General features: G+C 39.5%; 2 protein-coding genes across 15 annotated transcripts in view; one reads left to right on the forward strand and one right to left on the reverse strand.

The window, feature by feature from the left end:
- rbfox1 (RNA binding fox-1 homolog 1) overlaps positions 1-24,577 on the forward strand; it is a 426,210-nt gene extending 401,633 nt beyond the window's left edge. For 11 of the 14 annotated variants that reach the window (XM_051713882.1, XM_051713874.1, XM_051713873.1 and 8 more), the window contains 3 exons: positions 2,680-2,744; positions 18,280-18,355; positions 22,623-24,577. In XM_051713882.1, the coding sequence (XP_051569842.1) occupies positions 2,680-2,744; positions 18,280-18,355; positions 22,623-22,745 (264 nt within the window). In that variant the 3' untranslated portion in view covers positions 22,746-24,577. Of the gene's footprint in view, positions 1-2,679; positions 2,745-15,572; positions 15,626-18,279; positions 18,356-22,622 lie in introns of all 14 variants that reach the window. The other 3 variants (XM_051713887.1, XM_051713881.1, XM_051713878.1) reach the window with 2 other exon arrangements.
- LOC127450113 (N-alpha-acetyltransferase 60) overlaps positions 1-24,997 on the reverse strand; it is a 436,968-nt gene that overhangs the window by 235,299 nt on the left and 176,672 nt on the right. The window lies entirely within an intron of this gene.

The raw sequence follows: 24,997 nt of genomic DNA on the forward strand, positions 1-24,997 counted from the left end.
ATGGTATTTTTGTTCCATGAAATGTTCTTTATACGAAAGTGTTAATGTGTAAATAGGCTTAGCCCAGTTTTCTTTGTCACAATTGTCAGATTTGACAGGGAACACAACAAGTGTTACTTTGTGCCCCTTTTCAGAAAATAAAAGCATTTCAAAATGTGTGTGCTCGTGTGTGTGCGCGCGCGTATGTGTACAGGTTTATACTACATTGTGGGGACACAGTGTCCCCACAAGGATAGTAAAACCTGAGATCACCTACCTTGTGGGGCCCAGCCAGCAGTCCCCACAAGGCAAATGGCTTATTAAACATACTAAACAATGTTTTTTAGAAAATGTAAAAATGCAAAAAGGTTTCTGTGAAGGTTAGGTTTAGGGGTAGGGTTAGGGTTAGGGGATAGAAATTATTGTTATATCTGTATAAATTCCATAAAATGCATGGAAGTCTATGGAGAGTCCCTACAATGATATAAACACAAGTTTGTGTGTGTGTGTGCGCGCGCGTGCGTGCGTGTATGTGTGTTTGTGTGTGTGTGGTAATGTTGGATGGAAGAATGGATGTTGTATGCAGTTCAAGGTAGGATCAATTTCATCTCTGTGAAAAAGAAAGCATGTAATACTCAAAAGAGTTTGTGTGTGTACGTGAGCATGTATGTGTGTGTTAGTGCACATGTGTGTGTATGTGCACATGCACAGGTCCGAGGCCTTTATGTTTGCAGTCACACATGCACATATGTGAACATGCTCCTGAACACTCAATTTTTCTCTTATTTTTGATCTCCCCCATTAATTTTCAGTGGCTGGTCATTTTTGATCAGGAACACCACAAGTGTGACTTTGTGCCATTTTGTACAAAATAAAAGCATTTCAAAACAAACCTCCTGGTTAAACATTAAAGCACACTACTGTGATAAATAGTACAGATTGTTTTCATATTTTATTTAATATTGCAAAAATTATCCACAAATAATGCTTTTTTTCACTCAAAAATGTAGGTGCATAAGCTCAGTTCGATGAGGCCTACAATCAACAAGCTCCAAAAAAAAAATACAAAACCTGTGCTAATTTAAAAAAATAAAAAAAATAAAAAATTGACAAAAAGATCTAATCCAATATTTGGTGATAATATAGTATAACGAGAGATTTATAAGCAATTTTAAATAGGCCTGTAATTTTTGACTGGGAGCATCAAATTCAACACAGCACAAGGGATAACTAACTAACTATCTAACAGTATAATTGCTGTTTGTTAATGGAGAACAAACAAGGAGTCTGATAATGTGCATATTATGCCTATTTAATGTTGATAAGGGGTTTTTAAAGTTAAATGGCTATAATTCCTAATTTTATCCACAGAAATCACAAATAATTTCCATTGAATATAGGTATCGGTATTGGCATTGATATTGGCAATATTGGCATAAATAGTGCTTGGTATCGGATTGGAAAGGAAATGAGTGGTATTACCCATCCCTAGTGTATGTGAGTGTGGAGAGGGTGAGGTTGGGTAATTACTCCAGCCTGAAGGTCTGATTTGGAGACCAACAGGGTCAGGAGACTAAGCCACCCCTAGAGAAAGAGAGAGAGCAATAGAGACAAGAAAGAAAAAGCAGAGGTTGGCAAATGGCTTTATCATTAAGCATTCACGGCTAAGTACTAAGATGCATTTGGGAATATTTTAGGTAGACAGCTACCTCTCGCACTGTGGTTCATTGAACATGGAACCCCACCACCCTCCCAGTTTGCAAATCAACACATTGCAGCATATGCGCTTTTGACTAGATGTGTTTGTTTGGGCTGTATGCCTAACTGAACATCTGATGTTATAGCATTCCACATGTTGAAATGAGCTCTTTTTTCGTTGTTGGCAGAAAGAAGTAGCGTAGTATGACAGCGATACATAATTAATCCTCAGATGGATGCATGAGAGGAATAAGAAAGTAGGTTGAGTCACACAATGCACCCACATAAGGCTGCTGCTTTGTAATTAGATTATGCATATTTAATAACTATGATTATGACATGTGTTTTTCTTCTTTTGGAGCATGCTATGAGAGCGCTGGTCGCTCTGTGAATCAGCTAGCATTGATACCGTGAACTCAGCACGAATGAATGCAGTGAAGAGGGACAGTTGTTGCATCTCATCGCGTGCTGCCGACTCTCTCTTCAAAAACACTCCATGCCTCATCATCTCCATGAAATTTCAGCTGTGTAGTCTTTATCAATGTTCCCTCTAAGCTACGTGCATGTGCAGACACACACTTGTAATGTTGCTTCCTTTCAGATGGAAAAAAAAAACTTTTTTCAAGAAAACAAGATCTCTAGATAAGGTTGTTTATTATTAATTCTACAGTATATTATGATTATAATAAAAGATGATGATGATTGTTATTATATATAATTTAATTATAAATCATTATAACTATAAAAAAATCAATGATTTATAATCCACATTAATTTGTAATTATATAATATGATTCTTATAATGTGTCCACCTAATAAAAAAATTGAGGGAACATTGATCTCTATCACTTCACAGCACATAAAACTAAACCATAACACCCTCCTCCCCTCGCAGTTTTATTTCTCACAAACATCTAAAAGTCCAAACAGCTGTTGTTGAACAGTTGATGTGAGCATGAAGCAGCCTATGTGAGCGAGTGTGTGTGTGTGTTATGTTTCTAGGGTGGTTATGCTGCCTACCGATATGCTCAGCCTGCTACTGCTACCGCTGCTGCATACAGTGACAGGTAAGACACACTCCACTGCCTGCACACTACTGATAACACCACATTACCAGGCCCTCCAGCGGGGCCCTTAAAGGAATACTTCACCCAAAAATAATTTACTCACCCTCATGTAGTTCCAAACCCATGTGACTTTTTTCTTCCAAAGAACACTAAAGGACTGAAGCTTCAAAAAAATGGCAAAAGCACCATTGAAGTGTCATAAAAATAGACCAATTGCATTAGCCCCTTTCCCACATACAGTCCCGGTACTTTTCCCTTAGTAACTTTCTAGATGAGAATTCTTAAGAGGAATTGCACACCCAAGAATACTTTTTTCTCTTGCATTCACACACTTAAAAATAACCTCAGTATTGACGTCATCTAGTGTTGACCATTTTTCAATCGATGTTGTTTGCATGTGCGATTCAATTGCAACAAAATCAACAACAGTGATATAAGAGGCCAGGATCGGAGCTACACTTTTGTTCAGCCTGTTTTACACAAACTGTGTTTTCAGGTTACAGTCTTTACACTGTGTGTGCGGTGCTGCATCCCTGAAGCTGCGGTGAGAGGAGAGATGAGGCACTCAGCTTATTTTAACTAGCAGAAAATATGTTGAAAATGCACTATAATCCTATTTATCAACACAATCTTTTACAATAAAGGCTTTTATGACTCTGCATAAAATACTATACTGAACTACTCACCCACTGACATCTTGATGCAAATTAACCACGCTGTAACAGGCACACATTCCTCATTTAAGTTTTAGTTCCCTTTCGTGGAACTCGAGCTGCGTATGATCGCTATGGGACACCATCCGTGTCACAGGGTCTGAAGCCCTTATACCAGTGGTTCCCAACCCTGTTCCTGGAGGCCCCCCAACACTATACATTTTGGATATCTCCCTAATCAAACAAACCTGATTCAACTCATCAACTCATTATTGGAGACTCCTGAATTGGGTGAGTCAGAAAAGGGAGATATACAAAATGTGCAGTGTTGGGGGGCCTCCAGGAACAGGGTTGGGAACCACTGGCTTATACAATCACAGCAATTTATTGGCTGATTGCGCTTAAGCGACGCCCCCTATGGAGCTACGTCAGGGGCTCCATAAAGGTGCTCGCTTTCACGCCATTGAGTCAGATTTTCTGTTCTTAAGTGTACGAATTGTCTAAGCCCGTGTTTGTCTTTATCGTTCTGGGAGGATGCTCATGAATAAGGCAATGGAGGAGCGGTCTCGGCCTCTCACTCTCCCCCCTCTCTGTTCGAAGCACTGCTTGCGGTGGAAGGGATCACGAATGGATGGGTGAGCCCGGCCGCAGAACAAGGGGGCTGGAATAAGAGAATATTCCCCAACAGAGTGATGGCGAACCAACACGCGGAGTGCTTCGTCTGTGCCATTATTCTCTCGGGATTCTATCAGGAGATGCAAGGTTTTTTAACTCATTTTTTTCACCCGTTCCGTGGATCACATGGGTATTCTGGTGAGAGAAGAGATGCGCACTGCTATCTCTGCTTGATTTTTCGATGGCGGCATGGATGTTGCTCTTTTCAGACAGCTGTTGGATCTACACACAATGGTTTTGCAGTCCAACCAAGCGTATTGCATTAAGGAAGGCCTGTTTGGAAGGCTCCATTTGGACTTTTCCCTTGAATATTTTCAGCTTGAGTTTTGCCTCTGCTTCCATGACCAAGGGTCCCAGGGCACACGTATTATAACTCAATGTACAATAAAAATAGGTCTGCACACGAGCCTGATGGGCTTGCTGTGTAATGAAGGGTGAGACCCCATTCATTGATCAAAATTGGACTGTATAAACATATCCTTTTCTCCCCTGTTTGACCTTCGGTCATCAGGATGAGTTCACTGTTGCACATGCCTCGAACACCCAACAACCAGAATATGGTTCCCCCCCACCCAAAAAACGCTTCCTGAATTCAGCCTCTGTCTCCATGACCAAGGGTCTCAAAACATGCATAACAGAATTCGATGTTCATCAAGCACGTGTACACAAAACACACAGTGAACGTAAGCACGCTGGGGCCATTGTGGCGAACCAGTTTTCTCAAATATACATTCCACCCAATGTTCACACACTCTTCCCCATTCAAAATACCAGGGAATTATTCTGTCTGCGTCCCTGCTGTAAATACATTTCAGGGCGCACATCATTTATGCATGAATACAATAAACATTATTAAATTCCATTCAACCAGCCACAGTAGTAGAGGTGCAAAAGCCCCCCTTCGCTGTGCTGCTGGTTGTGGTGTAGTCGTCAAAAGTAAGCCAAACACACCATCTAGTGTTTAAATGTCGCGTTACAGGCTAGAGTCATGCATTAATTCCTCTGTCTGCCCATCTAGCGGCTTGGCAGCAGTTGCAGGGCATTTTGAACTGGGTACTTCGAAGGATAGAGCATGGTTATGTCATTCAATTCAGGTGGGCTCTGCCAATATTCAGTGGGGTTGTTCTGACAGACATCTCTGTTCAGGAAGCCCTGTTTTTTGATTCGGAAAATGCACTCTCTCTTAGAAAAAGGGGCAATAACAGAGATTCCCCCTTCTCAGAGAGAATGGGGCATTTACAGCCATTATTTTCTGGTCCTGAAAAGAGATGGCGGCTTGTGTCCCATTCTGGATTTGAGACGTTTGAATTTCACCCTAATGAAATGTCAATTCAGAATGCTAATGCAGAAACAAATAATGTCACAAGTACAGATCTGTAGGACACTTATTTCCATATTCAGATTGCACTGAAAAAATACAGGCGTTTTCTCAGATTCACTTTTGGGGGCAAAGCATACCAATTTTGCATCCTTCTGTTCGGACTTGCACTGGAATCACGCACTTTCACAAAATGCATGATTCCACTGATCAGCCTGCTGCACGCAGGTCTGCAGAGGGTTCAGGAGGATCAGGTTCAGCTTCTGTTGGCCATCTCAAGTATGGTTTTCGACTCTGGTCTGTCTCCTGGAAAAGACGCTTTGGGAGATTCCAGTCAGAGCAAACATGTTGTCTCAAGTATGGGGCAGAATTTGGCACCCCCCTGCCGGACTTGTGGAAGTTATGGGTGTGGCCCCTTAATGAGGTGCTCTTTTGAATGATGGGTTATCCCCCACTGTGGTTAATACCGTTCTAAATGCTAGAGCTCCATCACCGAGGAGGCTATATATGTTTAAGTGGCGTATTTTTGCTTCTTGGTGTACAGCGCAAGTGAAAATCCAGTTCACTGCCCTGTCGGTACAGTGCTGGAATTTTTGCTTTTAGGTTATTTCTGTCATTTCACTCACAGACCATTATTTTTCAGGCTTTCTCTCCTCCCACATTTGAGTTGGAGGAGCATGAAAGGTTACATAAACTTTGCCCAGTTCGCCTTCGGGTATTCGAGCCCATTCTACGATAAGCATGGCATCCTCATGGGCTTTGGCTAGAGGTGCATCCTTGGAGGACATTTGTATGGCGGCAGGGTAGTCCTCTCCATATACATTTGTTAGATTTTATGAACTGGAAAAGGGTTTGACTCCTGCTTCCCAGGTTCTCTCTGTCGGAACAGGAGTAAATTCATTATTCCTCTTATTCAGATGCTTTAGCTCGCTTGTTTGCCGCTATATGCTTGCCACATGGGCTTAGACAGTTGGCAGCTACTGTTCACATGGCGTGAATGTATTTCATTCCCATAGCGATCATATGCAACTCGAGTTCCACGAAAGGAAACGTCCCTCTAAAGTTCCTCTAAACGGCTAAGAGGAGCTATAGTTCCACATTTGTGAAAGCTACAACAAGTAGTAGTTCCAAAAAGTACTTAAAACAGGCTGTATTTCCTGCATTTGGAAAATATTTTATTCATACCTATTATATATACAGTATGTCTGTATATGTGTCTATATCTGTATGTGAGGAACAGATAGAAATTCTTCATTATTATTGTTCATCAAGTCATTATTCAACGAAAATGTTTTTTTGTTTTTTTTCCCTTTTCTCCCCAATTTGGAATGCCCAATTCCCACTACTTAGTAGGTCCTTGTGGTGGCACGGTTACTCACCTCAATCCGGGTGGCAGAGGACAAGTCTCAGTTGTCTCCGCTTCTGAGACAGTCAATCCGCGCATCTTTTCATGCGGCTCATTGTGTATGACACCGCGGAGACTCGAGTATGTGGAGGCTCATGCTACTCTCCGTGATCCACGCACAATTTACCACGCGCCCCATTGAGAGCGAGACCCTCTAATCACGACCATAAGGAGGTTACCCCATGTAACTCTACCCTCCCTAGCAACTGGGCCAATTTGGTTGCTTAGGAGACCTGGCTGGAGTCACTAACCACACCCTGGATTCGAACTCACGACACCAGGGGTGGTACTCAGCGTCAATACTCGCTGAGCTACCCAGGCCCCCATTCAATGAAAATCTTGATATCTGTCCTAGCTCTACTTGGTGAAAGTTTGTGAACAAATTGTTCTCAATTTCAAATTTTAGAGTCAGATCTTTTCAGTGAATCATTTGATATGGTTTACAAAACCAGTCTGAATGATTTATTCATGAATCTGCCTGATCCGGTTCTCCAGTTCAACTCACTGACAAAATGATTTGGTCGCAGTGGTTAACTGCTCTGTGCAGGGGAGAATTATCAGTGAATAAAAACTTAAATTTTGTTCTGTTCCTCCCATAGAGCTATTGTATGGCTTCAGAAGACTTCACACAAGTCGAATGGTTTACATTTTAATGGTGCTTTTACACCCTTTTTGAAACTCAAAAGCTCCAGTTCCGATTCTTTGTAACTACATGGTGAAACTCAATCAGTTCATTCGTCAAAATGTTTGTGTTTCGTGGTAGAAAGAAAGTTGTATGGCTTTGGAACGACATGAGGGTGTGTAACTGTTGACATAATTGTAATTTTTTGGGTGGACTATACCTTTAACGCCCACCTCCCCCACCGAGGCGGCCTTGTTCTCTCTCACCCTTACTCCTCTGAGGTCAAACTCTCTCCCTTTCTCATGAGCAGAGGCAGCATGCAAAAAAGGCCAGCCTGATTTATTAGCCTAATTCCCCTCTTCAGTGGTGATGGGGAATATCATGGTGCCCAGTGCAGTAATTGGCAAATTAAATCAAATGAGATGTCATTGCAAATGTAATGGTGAAGCGCATCTATGGTGGAGCAACTACTGGTGTACGAAACACCCCCGCAGCCCCCCCCCCACAGTGTTATCAGCCAATTATATTTTGGTTAAATTTGCCTGTATAGAGTGGTTTTTACTCTGCATAGAAGCTGCTACAAAGTGGTAAATAAACTGTGTTTACACAGACTTTTTAAAGCCACGCAGAGTCAGTACTGTTGTATTTACACAAATAGTACAATTGCGGGGGAAATATAAGGCCTATCACATGCTTAAATGTCCATTATTGATTTGCACGCACAGCAGACTGAATTTTCAAGATGCACAATGATTGACATGGTGCAGCAACAGTGTAAAGACACTGTAGGAAGCTTTGCCAGTCCAATTGCTTTCCTGTGATGAAGGAACGTTTTGAAAAACATTCTAGAATTTGTTAAAAATGTTTAATCTCCAGCTGTAGACTTGCGGCAGCTCACCAGATTTAGATTTAGATTTAGACACTTTCTAGATTACAGAAATCTAGAAAAATGCACAGAAAATACACAACGACAGATGCCATTCCAGATGTGTATTACTTTCTTTCATCTGCTGAACTCAAATGAAGATTTTTAGAAGAATTTCTCAGCTGTTTTGGTCCATACAATGCAAGTGAATGGGTGCCAAAAACGTCAACAGAAAAGTAATCCAAACGACTCCACTGGTTATATCAGTGTCTTTAGAAGCAATATGATAGGTGTGGGTGAGAAACAGATCAATATTTAAGTCCTTTTTTACTATAAATTCTCCTCCTTGCTCAGTCAGTCTCCACTTTAACTTTCACTTTCACAGTCATGTGTTTTTGGTGATTCACATTCTTCATGCATATCACCCATTACAAAAATTTTTTTAAAAAAATATTGAACTGTTTCTTATCCACACTTATCATATTGCTTCAGAAGATATGGATTTAAACACTGGAGTCATATGGATTACTTTTATGCTGCCTTTATGTGCGTTTTGGAGTGTCAAAATGTTGGCACCCATTCATTTGCATTGTATGGACTTACAGAGCTGATATATTCTTCTAAAAATCATAATTTGTGTTCTGCAGAAGAAAGGAAGTCATACACATCTGGGATGGCATGAGGGTGAGTAAATGATAAGAGAATTTTTATTTTTGAGGGAACTATTCCTTTAAAGGCATAGTTCACTAAAAAACTTCATCATGTACTCACCCTCATAATGTTCCAAAAAATGCGCAAGATTTGCCATACGCCACTGAAGCAACTGTTACTGCAGAATAAACTGGGATAGACCTGACAGTTCCTCAGAGATGAGACAAAAGTCTGTTTGGCAGAGCGACCAGAGGAAATTGTCTTGGCTGATTTAGTTTCCTTTTCCTTTTTTCCCCCTCTCTTGTCAATTGTGAGTGTAAGCTTATTGCAGATGGCACGCAATCAAGAATAAAGCAAATTCTCAGCCTTGATACGATTGTAAAACCTTCTTGTAAAACCTATCTGCTCATGACTGTTAATGGCAAATAATGATCGTAATGCTGTCATCCAACATGTAACAACCGATTTTGTGCAGCCCAAACTAGATGAAGCAACACTTGATTATCATGTCATCTTAGCAGCCCTGTCATGATCTGTCAACAGTATCTCTGCATGCCTCTTGATAAGTCGTGTGCTGTGTAACACACCCAACCGGTTGTGAGTGGTGATCATCATCATTACTACATGTTGATGTAATCAGAGTGTGTGTGCATCTGTAGATGTAAGTTCCACAGTAAAGACAGATCATTAGCCATGAATGTGGATGATTCGCATCAAGGTCTTGTTCTAGAAGTACACTTTCTGACGTCTACAAACTGTGAGCTACCTATTTTAGAGTGACTAGTTGTCAGACTTTAGATCACTGCAGTTTTATGATCAGTTCAATAACCGTACATGTCCTCCTTACATGCAGGGACCTCTCTGGATAAAAACAGTATGCTGTACTTTGAGATTTAGAGTCAGACACTCTCACAAAACTGTGTTATTGATTCCAAGGACCCTTGTTCATGTTGTGTGGGTTTTGTTATGATAAATCTTTTACGGTATCTGGAAATAGCGTAATATGATTTTCTGTTGGTTCGATTACTTTCCCATTAACCAGTCATGTAAAGATCTTGTGCTCTAGCTTGTCCAAGCTAAACATTAAAAGATTGTTTATTTATTTATGTATAAGCCAAAGGGGAATAGACTCCATGTTAAATAAAAACAGGAGAGATGTAGATATGGTCTGGAACATTTTAAGATAGTACAGCCTCTTAATTTCTACCAAGTACCAAAAAAAAGTTTATTAAGCAAATTAAATTTAGTGAATTGCATAAAAGTATTAAGTGAATTAAATTTAGAAAGGCAACAGAAAAGTTCATAAGAAAATAGACATGCCTGTTTATTTATTGAGATACCACGTTCTTCAAATGCTAGTTGTGTTTCGGCACATCCACTTTATAAGTCAATTGGGGAAGAAAATAAAATGCATCCAAAACTACAAGCACACAAGCTGACAAAGATATTACAGCTAATGTTTCCACAAGAACTGTTTTTTTTTTTTTTTACTTATACAGACCTTAGTTTCTCCTTTATTATGTTCTGTAAACCCCTTAAAATTGCCTTTGGTTTAGTCTGAATTAAACTTAGACATGGTCATTGCTTTGCCAGTGGGCAGAGCTAATGCCAATGCTCTAACAAATTAAATTCTGAAAGTTTACTTAATGTTGTTTGGGTTTCTGCAAAAACCTGCTGATTGATTATGTAAATGAACAGGCCTCTCAATAACATTTGAATTAATTTGTTTACCATTAGACACATTTAGAGAATAATAGTAGCTTTGGGATATTGAAACCACAACCAAACATACAAATTAGGACCCCAGTGCAAATTACGGCAAAATTACTTGCCTTAGACTAATCTTTTCTAATTGAGATTATAAATGATAGTTATTGAGAAGTCATATTTTTTGGGATTTGAAAAATTTAAATATTCATTTGTAATGTAAATGACTTAAAATCTCTCTTCACTTATAAAAATTAATTATTCATTTCTCAATTAGTTACATTTTTAGACTGTTGGAGTTTAATCGTTTATTCTGCCTCCATTAAAATAACCTCTCAGTGTTGTTAGATGTTATCATTTCACATGAACGATATCGCATCTGATCTCCAGTAATCCTGAAGCGTTTTGACTTCAGTTCATCTCTTTCATGGTGGCGGTTATCAATACACCAAAGCTTGCCCCACTCTGACACCCTGCTTTCCTAGAGCTGTCAGAGAGGAAAATGATCTTGTAATTGGCACACCTAGTCTGCGATTAGTTTTTTAAAGGCTTATTTACATTGCCCCTACAAATTCCAACAAACACCTACTTCCAACAGTTGTTGGGTTTTGTTGGATCAGTGTGTTAAAGGTGCTGTAACGAGAGCCAGCTGGTACGTGATAGCTGTGCGGTATGTGTAAACCTCACTCCCCTGGCCACAAGAGGCGCAGTAGCGACTGATGCTAGAGGCTGTAGCCTTTAGCCTACTTTTTAGCATGCCCGCCCCAATGCCGGATGACACCAGTTCGAATCCGCTGGAGCAGGTCGAGCAGGACCGGTTACAGTGGTGGTGTGACCCAGATGGGAGTGAGGTTTAGGGGGGTGAGTGTAACGGGAGCCAGCTGGTACGTGATAGCTGTGCGGTATGTGTAAACCTCACTCCCCTGGCCTCAAAAGGTGCAGTAGCAACTGACACTAGAGGCTATAGGCTGTAGCCTCCTCTTTAGCGTCCCCGCCTTCCATGCCAGCTGACGCTGGTTCGAATCCCTCTCGGAGCAGGACCAGTTACAGCGATTGTAGCCATTCTGGAACTTCCACAAGACTGAGCCGATTAATTAGCCACACCCACTCTTTTCAAAACCCCGCCCTCCAAAGACACTGTTGTACCATTGAGACCATCACCAAGCAGAAGAGCAGCAGTGTGCTTCCTACGGTTGTCAAACACAACAGTTGCAAACCAGCATCCTCAACTGACAGGTGTTATGAATCTGAATTATAGCATTAAACCTGAATAATTCGCTACAGCTTCTACACTCTGAGAACGTGTGTAATGATTGGCAGATAGAAAGCATTGAAGTCATCTGATTGGCTGGGCCAAGCTCACATTTTGGTGTGCTGTTTACAGTCGTCGGTTGATAGCACTATTTTGCTACTGTTGTATTTGACAACCCTGAGAGGATGCACTGCTACTCGGTGACAGCCTCAATGGTACAACCGTATCTTTGAAGGGCAGGGTTTTGGAAAGAGGTTGCATGTCTAATTCAATGACTCAATCTCATGGAAGTTCCAGAACATTTAAAATCACTTACAGCACATTTAACCATGTTGGACAGTTTATGACAGTTATCTTTAAATAAATAACATTCTAAATCCAGTAGCCAACTTTAGAATGTTTGAAATGTTGGGCTTTGTTTGTCTTCATTGGGGCAGTGTGTGAACAAGCCTTACACCCTGTCTACACCAGATGTGTCCATTGACGTGCCACAACATGCCACAATGGCTTGTGGCAATCTAGCGCATGTTTACATAGAAAAACTATTCTAAAACAAAGAAACGTGTCCTGTGTGAATGGCCCCTTATAGTGCGCAGCAATGCGACAGAAAACAAGAAACTGTGAGTCTTGAAATGTGCACAGAGAGACAAGCTTTAGTCCTTTAGTGTGCGCTTGGCATTAGAGGAAGGGGTGGCCCTGACTGCTCTCTCTCAGAGCTTCACTCGTTCTTGGTCAGAGATGCCCAGGGTCAGCCTCACATCTGGAGGTGCCACTGGGAGATAGATTCAGGGTCAGGGCTCCTTCAATCTGAAGCTCTGACAGTCCCATCTGAACAGCTGCGGATTGGGGCCAGATGGGTCAAGAGAACACAGTAGCCTCCCTTCCTACAACCCTCCAACTCTGTCTGTATACTAGCACCAGCTGACCTCTGTCCCCTTGAAGCTCGTTCAGGGAAGGCTGAGGTGGGCCATGTACGTGTGGCGTCATGCATGTTTCTGGTGCTCCCTGGACCGAGTAGAAGACCCCAGGGCTGAGGGTAGCAGCTGTGCAGGAAGATAAGGCAACTTTAAAGACCTCATGAAATCAAAATTTTAGTTGTGTGGATTTGAGTACATGTATGTTAGCTTTGTGTCCACTTATACAGTATGCAAAACCTTGACAAAATGTACTTTTATCACATATGCTATTTAAAATTTAAAGTCTTTCTCTTCTGGGAAAAAGAAACAAAAATATTTATGACTTACACAGCACATATTTTTGCCCAATTAAATGATCTCTAGAATGAGAATGTCCATCCCCCTTATACCACCTACCACCAATTAGCAAGTAGCAAATTATTGCAAAGTTTAAATAGCGGACTACCATACTACTCTTGCTATGTATGCTGCATCTGTTAGCTATATATTAATACTAATAGGTGAACCCCTCAACCACCTCAATATGTCCCACCCAGACTTTCTGTTTCAAAAGTAAATACATCAACACAAGAAAGAAAACTGCTCTCGCTAAGTGATTTTATAGGGACTTAAAGTTGTATTGAGAGCCATCTATTCAGTATATGAGCAAATCATGCTGCTAATATATACTGTAGATATGCTGACCAGGTGTCTGCACTTTGCCTGGAAGTGCCATCTGACCACTGATCACTGATATGAGGAGAAGAAACTCAATTAAATTAATAAGCCACATAAGTTTATTGTTGAATAATAAATAAATCAGGAGATACAGTATATAGAAATGGGAGTTTGAACACAATGTTACAGAGTAACAAAATGTTATGTTTTATGTATAACAGTTTAGTACTGCTCATATGAGTGTTCTGAAGTGCTTTTAGCATTTTCATGAAGTGCATGTTTCTGTTTATTTTGTTTTCGTTTTAACAAGTCTGCAATGTGTATGAATGTTCATGTCCAAAGTCAACACATATCTTAGTTTGTTATTTTGTAAGGCACTGTGATTTATTGTGAGTGCACCATTTAATGCATGTTTTCTAATGCATGTCTGCATTTTGAGCTTTACTTCCAGAAGTTGTATGTTTGTGCAAATTGAGCTTTGTGTGTGTGTGCGCGCACATTGGGATGGTCAATACTATCATGCTGAATAGAACATTGTATTCAAAACAAGCCCCCTAACATGATCAAGAGGGCCGATTCAATCCAAAAGCTTAACGGGAATGAATGATTCATTTAGTTATTAAATATAGCTCCAAGCAGCAATTAAAAGGGGCCTGGCAATATGGCGGCCAACCTATGTCTCTAATTAGATGTTAGATCAGGCCGTGACACATCATTTGTCACACCTGTGCAGTGACTCATGAAGCCTGTGTAATGCAACCAATGACACGGCTCACGCTAGTCATGTTTATTTACACAAAATTTAACATTTACCCTACATTACCCATTTATCCTGGTAAAAGTCCTTGATTTGGGGGTTATTTTGACATTTTTTTGACAGAGTCCAAAATGTTTCTATTTTTATTCTTATTTATACAGTTTTTATATTACAAATTGTAATATCAGCATAACAATGAGTGAAAAGTTACATTGAAAATTGACATGAATTTATTAGTGTATGGTAAGTCAGCTTCTTGCTTTAATAACAGTGTGCACTCGAGCTGGCATTGACTGGCAAAACCTGATGATCCATGTTATCCAGCAAGATTTGAGAATGTTCCAAAGAGGATCTTGTGTGCTTCAGTGAAAGCAAGGAAAACTGACTGTTTATACTAATGAGTTCATTATTCATTTTATTCAAATAATTCTTATTCGTTTGACATCATATCATTTCTTTTTTAACTTTCAAAATCCTGAAACATTCTGGTTATTTCCAGATTTAAATTAGATTTTGAATAAAAAAAAATGTATGTGGTCTCAGACCCCATTATACACAGTTTAGAATTGATGATAAAGGGTTATTTTAATATTTAAAAAAGTATATTTGTAAAACAGATCCCAAATATTTTTTTTTCTCTAACACACAATGTATTTACTTTTTTTCTCAGTCAGCAGACCCGTTTATGATGTCTGACATCAGCAATTTGATGTATAATATTATCTGCTTTGATTTCCAATATCATCCCTGTATAATGGCCACAGTCTCAGGTGTTACAATGGGCTCAACAGTCTTCTTTTATGTGACCGATCAAGGCCATCCAGCGCTATTCAGTAATGCTGTGAATGCAATTCCCTGACTTTTGCAGAACAATAGTGATGGAGGAAGTGGGTTTACAGAGGAGAGGGCATTTAGAGTGGCTAAATCAAAGCATCTCACACACAGCTATAGTTTCTATTGAATCGGCCCCAGTCTGAGACTGAAGCCCCCCGGCTTTACCCCGTGTGCTGTGCGGTCCTCAAGTTATGATTTAGTCTCATCTCTGATGTACTGTATATGTCTTTTTCTTTGTTCCCTTGTGCACATTTGCATCTTCAATCCCCCATCGTGCTTTCCCCTCAATGTCGATGCTGTTCTATCTCTCCCGTGTGTGAGAGACTGCACATAGAGCACTGGTTCTTTTGCTTGTGATCTAAAACCCATTTATGCCAAGCACCCTCACCATCCCTACCCCCTTAACCTCTTCTCCAATCCCTAACATCCCCCCCACCCCACCCCACCCCACCCCCCGCATCTCGTCCATCCAGCCAGTCAGCAGGCGGTATTGTAAATTGTATCTTCTCTTGCAGAAATCATTTCGTCTTCGTTGCAGCAGATGAAATTTCTTGTAACACCTCCTCAGGTAAAATAAATAAATATAAATGAATAACAAATCACCCTCACTTTCTCGATGCACCCACGAGGGAGCGAGCAAACCCCTTTTATTATATGCACCCCAACAGTGAGAGCTTCTATTGCCCGGCAATTTCCTTATTTCTGCCCCCCTTTGATTAGTAGATGTTACGTTTCTTTTCTCAATACGTTCTCTTGAATGCTCTTTTTTGGACCGAGTGGAGTAGTTTTGGAGTACTGCATGTCGATAGCTGGAAGGCATTGCATTCATAGCTCTCATCCTCTTGTTTCTATCTCCCATGGCACTGCTTGGAAGAGGCATGTGTTCCTTGAAGAGTGAAATGAACACGCTTGTCACCAGCTTGGAATCTGTTTGATTTTTCTGTCTCAATCTTTCCTGTGTTCCATCGTTCATTTCTGTTCTCCACTGTCGCTCTCCCTTGCTGCCTCCCTTTCAAAGCATCTCCATTAGATTTGTATGTGTGAGAGTTTGTGATTGTTTTACAGGCGTGTGGTGGTGCTGGTGATGTTGTCATTGTCATATCAAGGTTCCTTATGTAGTATATGGTGTCTTGCACATTGGCTGTAGTTGGCTAGATCCTGGGAATGACACTAGTGTGATTGTTACTGGTTTCAGCCACGGTATACTAAAAGGAAAATGGACCTGTCCATCCACACATTGATTTTGTGACAGCCTTTTTTTCTTTCGTTCTTTCTTTCCTTCTTTCTTTTTGTTTCTTTTTTCTAACCAGGGAAAATGAATATGCTAACAAGGCTGTAATTTAGCAGAAGGCACTTTCTTGAAGACATCAGCTGTTTTCTGTAAAACACAATTGGAATCTGTAATTTGGAGTCTGAAAAACTTGCAAATTATGGTCTAATTGTCCTACTTCAATAATTGCTGATAACCCCAAAGGTCGCATGTCTTACTTTCGCAGGGAATGTAATGAGTAAGTAAGAAAAGGAGAGTGTTTATGGATGGAGAAACTAGCATTAGCACTAAAGTACAGCCTCACATTGTTTAAGAAAGCATAGAGCTGTCCATGCAGTCTTCTGGTGGGAAAAGTCAATACATTTAGAGGAATAGCTCTGCTGGAGAACGCATTTTCCAAAATAATGAGAATGTAGTCAATAATGCAGATATATCCCAGCCATCTGAGATTGATAAACCTGTATATCAGGGCCCAGATCTAATTTAGCCATATGTTAGAGTCACTGGTGTTCATTAACAAACATAGAGCTTACCGGTCTCATAAATCAAGTTTTTTTTTTGTTTTTTTTTTACCTTCAGTCTGTCTCAATAGGAGGCAAGAAGATTTGTCTAGTGTAACAGAACAGATCACAGAAAGGAGCAAACCAATAGTCGCAAGGACAGATTTAAGCTTAATTTTCGTCCTACGCACCCACAAATTTTAAAATGCACTTCCACCCAGGAATGCTATAAAAAGAGACCTACTAAAACAGCTAGAACACTATTTCAGTGTCCTTCAAACAGCAATTAAAAAACCCAGTTCTAGCATTTCAGGCAACTCATCCAATCAAAAAAAATTCTTTACTTAACACTTTAGGAATAATTCACCAGGTGCAATATCCTGAGGGTCACCTTTTCATTCTTAGCTCCAGACGAGTGGAGGCAGCCCTGGTTTGATCACTGCCTGCATACTCATTAAATCTAACCCCAGTAAACACTGATAATGCAGGTCAAACAAAATACTTGGCCACGCATTAAAATATGAAGAAACACACAACTGTGTGGTGAATAAAAATGTCTAATAGTAATTTGCAATGGATTAACTTACTTAATCGTCAGGAGTGGAAGAATATGTAAATTGCCTAGATTCTAAGCTCTTCCCTGCCCTCTGATTGGCTCTTATCTGGACCAAAAACACCATGCATGCTTAACAAGACTCAAAGGAGCATATATTCCAGGTTATTTTCACATGTCGTGCTCTAAAGTCCGCAATCTTAAAGTCTTTGATGGAGAATAGGGTGAGATCAGAGGATAAAAGACAGATAGAAGCTAGTGTAAATTAGAAGCTTTATATACCTCAATGTCATGTGCTGCAACAATGACATTTTCATAATGAACAGATGTTTTGTTTTATTTTTCCTGCAGGTTCAGTAAAACATTGATATCTTTTTTTTTTATTTTTTTTATTTTATTTTTTATTTTTTGTGATGTATTTTTGCTTATTTTGTCAATATGTCTAAATTAAACTACAAAAAAAATTGAAGGTATTTTTTGTGCAAGTGTATTGGAAAATAAACAATTAAATTCCTCTTCTTAAAACTGATGTGAACACAAAATTAAACTTAAAAAAAAAAGTTATTTTTCTGCTGGAAATTACTATCAATTACTGTTAGAACAAGCAATGCCCTTTTTTGCTGCAGAGCATGTAGAAATGTCTTGCACAAGCAGCCCTTCAACTTTCAAACAGTGATGTCTTCCTCTGCCCTGTGCAGCATGACAGCAAGAGCCGTGTGATATTCACCTCTCTGACTTCACTTGTCATTTTCGAAACACTCCGTAATCATTACCATACGTAGTTGTTTCAGTTTGTGGTGTTGTATATGACTGTATGACATTTGTGTTTGCATAGCAAAGGAGATCTAAGCGATTCTAAACTTGGTGTGTTTAATCTGATTCGCTCTGTGTTTCCACAGTTACGGACGATTTTATGCTGCCGACCCCTTTAACCACGCACTTGCTCCAGCAGCCACATACAGCGTTGGTGCCATGGTGAGCTATCAAACTATTTCCATCTCCACCTCTCTGCCTAACTTTTCCTCCACACTTCCTCTCTTTTTCTCAATACCACTTCCATGCCCAATAAGAATCAACAGGATCTTCCTCAAGAGGGGCGTTTACCGGCCTGAGAAGCTGAACACTCCATTGGCCCGCTTTCAAATTTTGAGACATTTTTATTTGTCTTACTGGGGCCATTTGTACACAAAAAAGTTTGCTTGTTTAAATCTATTAATTCCAAAGATTGGTACCTGAGATACCAATGGACCGCCAGCCCTGCATTTTTAGAAAATGATTACATAAAATGCCCTATCCTGTAATCGCAAATGATTGTGACTGGTTCATCTTTGACACCTTCTAAGAAAAGTAACATGTACCATGTGACCACCAGTTTTGGAAAAGTTACTAAAAAGTAATCCACTACAAATTACGAATTACTTCTCTAAAATTGTAAACAGAATTGCAAACCCTTTAGCTGTCACAGAATATAAATAATATTATTTTAGAGATACTTTGTGTTACCCGTGTAATGTAATTAAATGTTATTAACTTAATTGAAGTCAGTACCTGTAATCTGATTGCAAGAATTTTAAATGTAATGCATTACACTACTTTTTAGAACTGGGTAAAAGCTTTCGATTCGATTTGATTCCGATTCGATATCAATTCATATGGGTATATTTTGGGTTACAATGTCCATTTTGTTTACAAATAAAATAAATAATTTCTCAACTAATGCTGTTAATTATAAAGGGATCTTCTAACCTTCTAGGTAACCCTTATAGGTATAATTCTAAAATATGAATTCTACAAAATTATTAGTTTTTCATCATTTTAGCTTTTGAAAATTTGAAAATTCATTGTATTCCATCAATTAATGTCTTAAATTTGCATATATTATATTGCTTATATATTTTTTGTAACATGTTTATTGTTTACATGCATAATTTGTACTATTTACAAGCATTTACATTGATATGTAGAACATGTGCTAAAGGTACTGTTCCTTTAAGACTACCAGCCAGTGAACATGTGAGAGAGGATGCATCTCTTTATCGCATCCATTCTATGTATGATTAGAATTCAAATTTTTTGTTGTTGTTGTTGTTGTTGTTGTTGTTGTTGTTGGTGGTGGTGGTGGTGGTTTTAATCAACAACTGACTGTAAATAATAGAAATGGTATTAAATTTAAAGAGACATTATTCAATTACATATGGATATCGTAGATTTCATATTTGGAAACAAAGAAAACAAGTCAAACAAAACTTTTACTACTCAAATACGCAGTGAAAGGATGTCACTGATGTACTTGTTCACCACTATACTACTCAAACACTGGTGAGTTAGAATCTGAAATTTACAAGCCAGTGTCTAATCACAGACATTTTTGACTCACATAGTACAAAATTTGGTCACATATGCAAGTGATTTACTCTTTACTCCTTACTTTGTAGAGTGTTGCCACATAGAGTAAAAGATCGATCTTGGTATTATTATATTTTTACCCAGTCCTACCACTTTTTTACTTTAAAAGGAATTACATTACAGTAATTACTTTGTAATCATTGGATTACACCCAACTCTGGTGATCACACGCTCATACATGTTCATTTCAGCAGTGGTCTGGATAACAACTAAATGCACCGCAAGTTTAATAGGCATTAAATTATACTATGTAACACAATTTTTGTTTCTGGGTAGTAAGTGTTATTTCCTATTTGCTTATGCCTCAAAAGTATAGAAAATGGCTGTTATTCCCCACAAACTTTGCTTTTGTGACCAGGACAGCGATATTTTGAAATGTACCTATTTCCAATGAGAAAACGGGCGAATTTGTGTCTTTTCGTTCACATAAAGTCAGAAAAAAACAACATATGAATCCAAATTAACGTATTTATACGAAATTGTTTTTAAATACATTTTGCTCCAACGAGTATGCTCCCATGTTCTCCTTGAATTTATCAAGATGAGCATTAAGGATATGGACTTTGAGGGACATCCAACAGCCCATTGTGCCGTAGTTCTTCACCAGAGTCTCAACCAGCTCCACATAGTTTTTGGCCTTGTGATTGCCCAGGAAGCTCCGAACCACTGCGACAAAGCTGTTCCAAGCCTCTTTCTCTTTACTAGTGAGCTTCTTGGGTAATTCATTGCACTCCAGGATCTTCTTTATCTGTGGTCTGACGAAGACACTGGCTTTGACCTTTGCCTCAGACAGCTTAGGGAAGAAGTCTTGAAGGTACTTGAAGTCTGCCGACTCCTTATCTAGAGCTCTGACAAATTGTTTCATAAGGCCCAATTTGATGTGCAGTGGTGGCATCAGCACCTTCCGGGGGTCCACCAGTGGCTCCCACTTGACGTTGTTCCTCCCCACAGAGAACTCGGTCCACTGTGACCAGTCCCAAAGGCAAAGATAGCAGGGAAACTTGGTAAAACTGCCTTGGAGACCCATCAAGAATGCCACCATTTTTAAGTCTTCTATGACCTCCCAGCTGTACTCATCATACTTCAAGGCATCCAGCAAGGTTTTGATGCTGTTGTAATCCTCTTTGAGGTGCACCGAGTGAGCCAGGGGAAGAGACGGGTATTTGTTACCATTATGGAGCAGCACGGCTTTAAGGCTCCTGGATGAGCTGTCAATGAAGAGGCGCCACTCATTCTGGTTACAGGCGATTCCGATTGCCTCGAACAGACTGGTCACATTGTGGCAGAAGCAGAGCCCATCTTGACAGGTGAAGAAGCTGGAAAAAGGTTGGTGACACTTCCTCTGATCTGCGACTTGCACACTTTCATCCAACAAGTTCCACTGCTTAAGCCTAGACGTCAAAAGCTCGGCATTGGACTTGGTGAGGCCAAGATCTCTAATCAAGACGTTGAGGTCTTTTTGGTTGGGGTAGTATGGGTTTCACTTCTCAGCTCCACCTCTGAAATCCGTCAAAGTCCATATCCTTGATGCTTATTTTGATAAATTCATGGAGAACATGGGATCATACACGGAGGAGCAAGGCGAGCGCTTCCATCAGGATGTACTGGACTTTGAACGTCGCTACCAAGGACAGTATAATGAGAACATGATGGGAGACTACATTTGGGGGCTGATTCGTGAAAGTGATTTACAGTATAATTTTTGTATTACTTTAGTATAAATACATGTTAATTTGGATTCATATGTTGTTTTTTTCTGACTTTATGTGAACGAAAAGACACAAATCCACCCGTTTTCTCATTGGAAATAGGTACATTTCAAAATATCACTGTCCTGGTCACAAAAGCAAAGTTTGTGGGGAATAATAGCTATCTTCTATACTTTTGAGGCATAAGCAATTAGGAAATAACACTTACTACCCAGGAACCAAAAAAAATAAGTAATTGTTACACAGTGTTATCAATACATATATAAAACAAAATAATATAATATGCTAGTTTAGACCACTGATGTTACAGCAAAGTATGCGTCATCATAACTGTCCAATCAGAACAATTCTCCAGGCCGTTGCAGCAGACTCCAATGTTTAATGTGAACTGCCATGGTTTTCTGTTTTTCTTATTTATCCCTTTCCAACTCTTTCCTCTGTGCATGCTCATCATTTAGCCTCATTCTTTTTCCTTTTCTTTCCACCATTTCCCCCTGCATGGATTTTAGCACTGCTGACATCTCCTCACTTAAACTTAATTGAATTTGTCTCTTGTGCTAACGGCAGCTGAAATGCCACATTAATCCTCCCAGTAAACGTGATAAATGTCTTAATTTCTTGGCAGTGTAGTGCATGTTAGTTATTATATTTCTAATTTTGTGAATATCACCTAGCCGAGCGCTCCCCTTAATGGAATAATTAGTCATTTTGATAATTAAATCCATCACCTAAGTGGTGCTGCAGTAACAGCTAAAAGAGCGAGAGAGGCAGAGGAGAGAGAGTGATGAAAGAGTACGATGAAGACCAACGAGCAGCATGTGTCTGGGTGCCCACCGTATTTGTACGTGAACCGTTTTTGATCGCAAACACCCATGTTGCATACAAAATACATGCTTTTTTTTTTTTTAAGTGCTCTGTTAACTCATGTGTTTTCTTTCACCCTTTTCATGTTTTTAAGTAGCTAAATGCATCTCTTCTGGCATGTGGTGTGTTGGTGTGCTTGCTGCATGAAGGAACGTGGTTGGTTTTCGTCCGGGGGTATGTACTGCAAGTAACCTGAATGCGAACGGAGGTCTCCTCTGAGCAATGTCCATTAAACATGTCCAAACCCATGGCTTCTCTTGCAGAATCCTTTTGCTCCCTTGACTGATGCCAAGACCAGGAGCCACGCCGATGATGTGGGTCTCGTTCTTTCTTCTTTGCAGGCTAGTATATACCGAGGAGGATACAGTCGTTTCGCACCATACTAAAAACCTATCAAAACCTATTGAGAATCTTCCTGTGGGGGTAAAGGAGGAGTAATTCAGAGGCCTGGGTATTGCAATACATGCAGTAGTGCATCATTTTAGCATCTCTTAAGAGAGAGAAGACAAAAACGGATATTTTTCATCTTATACCTCAGATATTTTGTGCTGTGTATTTTAATATTGTGGGTTTTTAATTTCTAAAGATTACATAGATTGTCGGCTGTAGAGGTTTCTGTGGTGATCTAGAGAGCTGCTAGATTTTAAAAAGATTTAAAAAAAAAAAAGAGATACAAATTGTTAGGGCTTTATCATGTAAATGAGTTATGTATGATACATTTTCAAGTCACCTTTGGGTTATCATATTTTGTAATGAGAGTGTAAGTGACTAGAGTCATCCAGTGTTTTCTGCTTTTGTTGACATCGCCTTTTGTCTTTCCTTGGTTCCTTTCATTTCTGGGTTCTGTGCCGTAGAGGAGGAGAAAGGGGGGTTGTGGGTAGGAATAGATAGGCAGACATCTCTGTGGTGGGTGAAAGACTGGGCTGGCAGTAGACACAGAGCTGGCTCGAGAGACCACTGAGGTATTGATTATTTAAGCTGTCTTATATCAGTCATTACTCAAAGCCAAAGGTTATGTTCCTGGGGTGTTCAATGTGTATATTCCGATTATACATAGCAGCTCATAGAAACTCCCCAAAAATTCACCATGACAGTATTTTACTGTTTAACCATTATCTAGTCCTTAAGTCAGACCCTTACTAGTTTAGGCCTAACACAAGATGTTCTTTTTATATAACAGTACTTCCAGTACACTGATTGATATAAATGCTGACTTTTATAATATGGGAGAGATAATACATGAAAAAAAAGACGGCGACAGTAGTGCCAATTATATTTTTTGTTTTTGTTTTCCTTTTGTTTTTCAGAAGTAAAGAAACTCTGATTATTTGTACAAGATGAGAGTGGAAAAAAATAAACTAACAGTGTATTAAATTTGATCTGTGCAGTGGAAATGTTCTCTTATACGAAAAACACAACTGTATAATGTTTTAGATTTAGTGTGGTAGACCAACTGTTAGAGAAAGGTGTCTCATTTTTTATGGAATCATACACAGATTTATATCAACACTTTAAAAGTAATGCAATCATTATGTAGATATAATCATAGTATTTTTGTCAACTGTACAATTTTGCACACACAACCTGCAATTTTTTCATCTCTCCACACTTGTGGAACGTTCCGTTGTCTGTTTCATTTGGTTTCCTGCTTCTTCTTTCGAGTGTTTCATTTTGATATCATTTTTAATGTGACATCCTTTGTACTATTATTTTCTAGAACACAGCCTTTACACTTTGAAACTGTTTGATTATCAAGAAACTGAGAAATATATGACTTGTGAAAAAGATATCTATATGTAAATAGGAACAATGATGATAACTATGTCATTTACAAGTGCTACACAAACAAGCTGTCAAGGTGTTCTTGAAGAGTCACAGCTTGACTGTGCATACGCGAAGACTTCCCTTCATGTTGTTTACAAGTATACCTAATTAGAGGTGTTTGTCACATATCTCATTTTTCTTTATTTTGTATTTATAAAAGTTTAATTGCGTAAAATACAAACAAAAGAGCAGCTTTAGTTTAGCTAGCTGCAAATATCCTCGTGTACTTTGTGCGCGTCACATCACACAAACTTGGCAAAAATATCGTACCCACTGCTGTGATTCTGCTCTTTCTGCTTTAAGTACGTGTTGTGGACAAGCTTTCTCCTTGTCATTGTATGTGCATGCACTATGATCTGCATAACAATAACCATCAATAAAGTTTCTCAAGATAAGGGGAATTTGTGTTTCGTTTTTTACGCCTCTAACGCGGGAAATGACGCCAGGGTGGATCTTATGCCCCGATGACGGAGTGCATTTTTCCACTGATGTGATTTCATTGAGTAAAATTACATTTAAAAGGCCAAGGCGAAAGGGGAAATGATCATCTCCAAAGAGGTTAAGTGCAACTTATGCTTCCAGGTCTGAGGTGGTCATCTGTATGGCTTTAAGAAGACTCTCTCTGTCTTAAGGGTGGAGCGAGATCTGATTTGTGAGGTCTGATTAGGTTATCTTCCTCACTTTCAGCTCGCAAGTGTTATGAAACATCTCAGCTCTGAAATATTCAGAGAGAGAGAGAGAGAGAGGCATTTCCCACAAAAACAACACCAGCAATTGATATGTATAGAACATTATCAGCTTATTTTGTGGAAGA

This window comes from Myxocyprinus asiaticus, chromosome 13, assembly GCF_019703515.2.
Source record: "Myxocyprinus asiaticus isolate MX2 ecotype Aquarium Trade chromosome 13, UBuf_Myxa_2, whole genome shotgun sequence".
Classification (NCBI taxonomy): Eukaryota; Metazoa; Chordata; class Actinopteri; order Cypriniformes; family Catostomidae; genus Myxocyprinus; species Myxocyprinus asiaticus.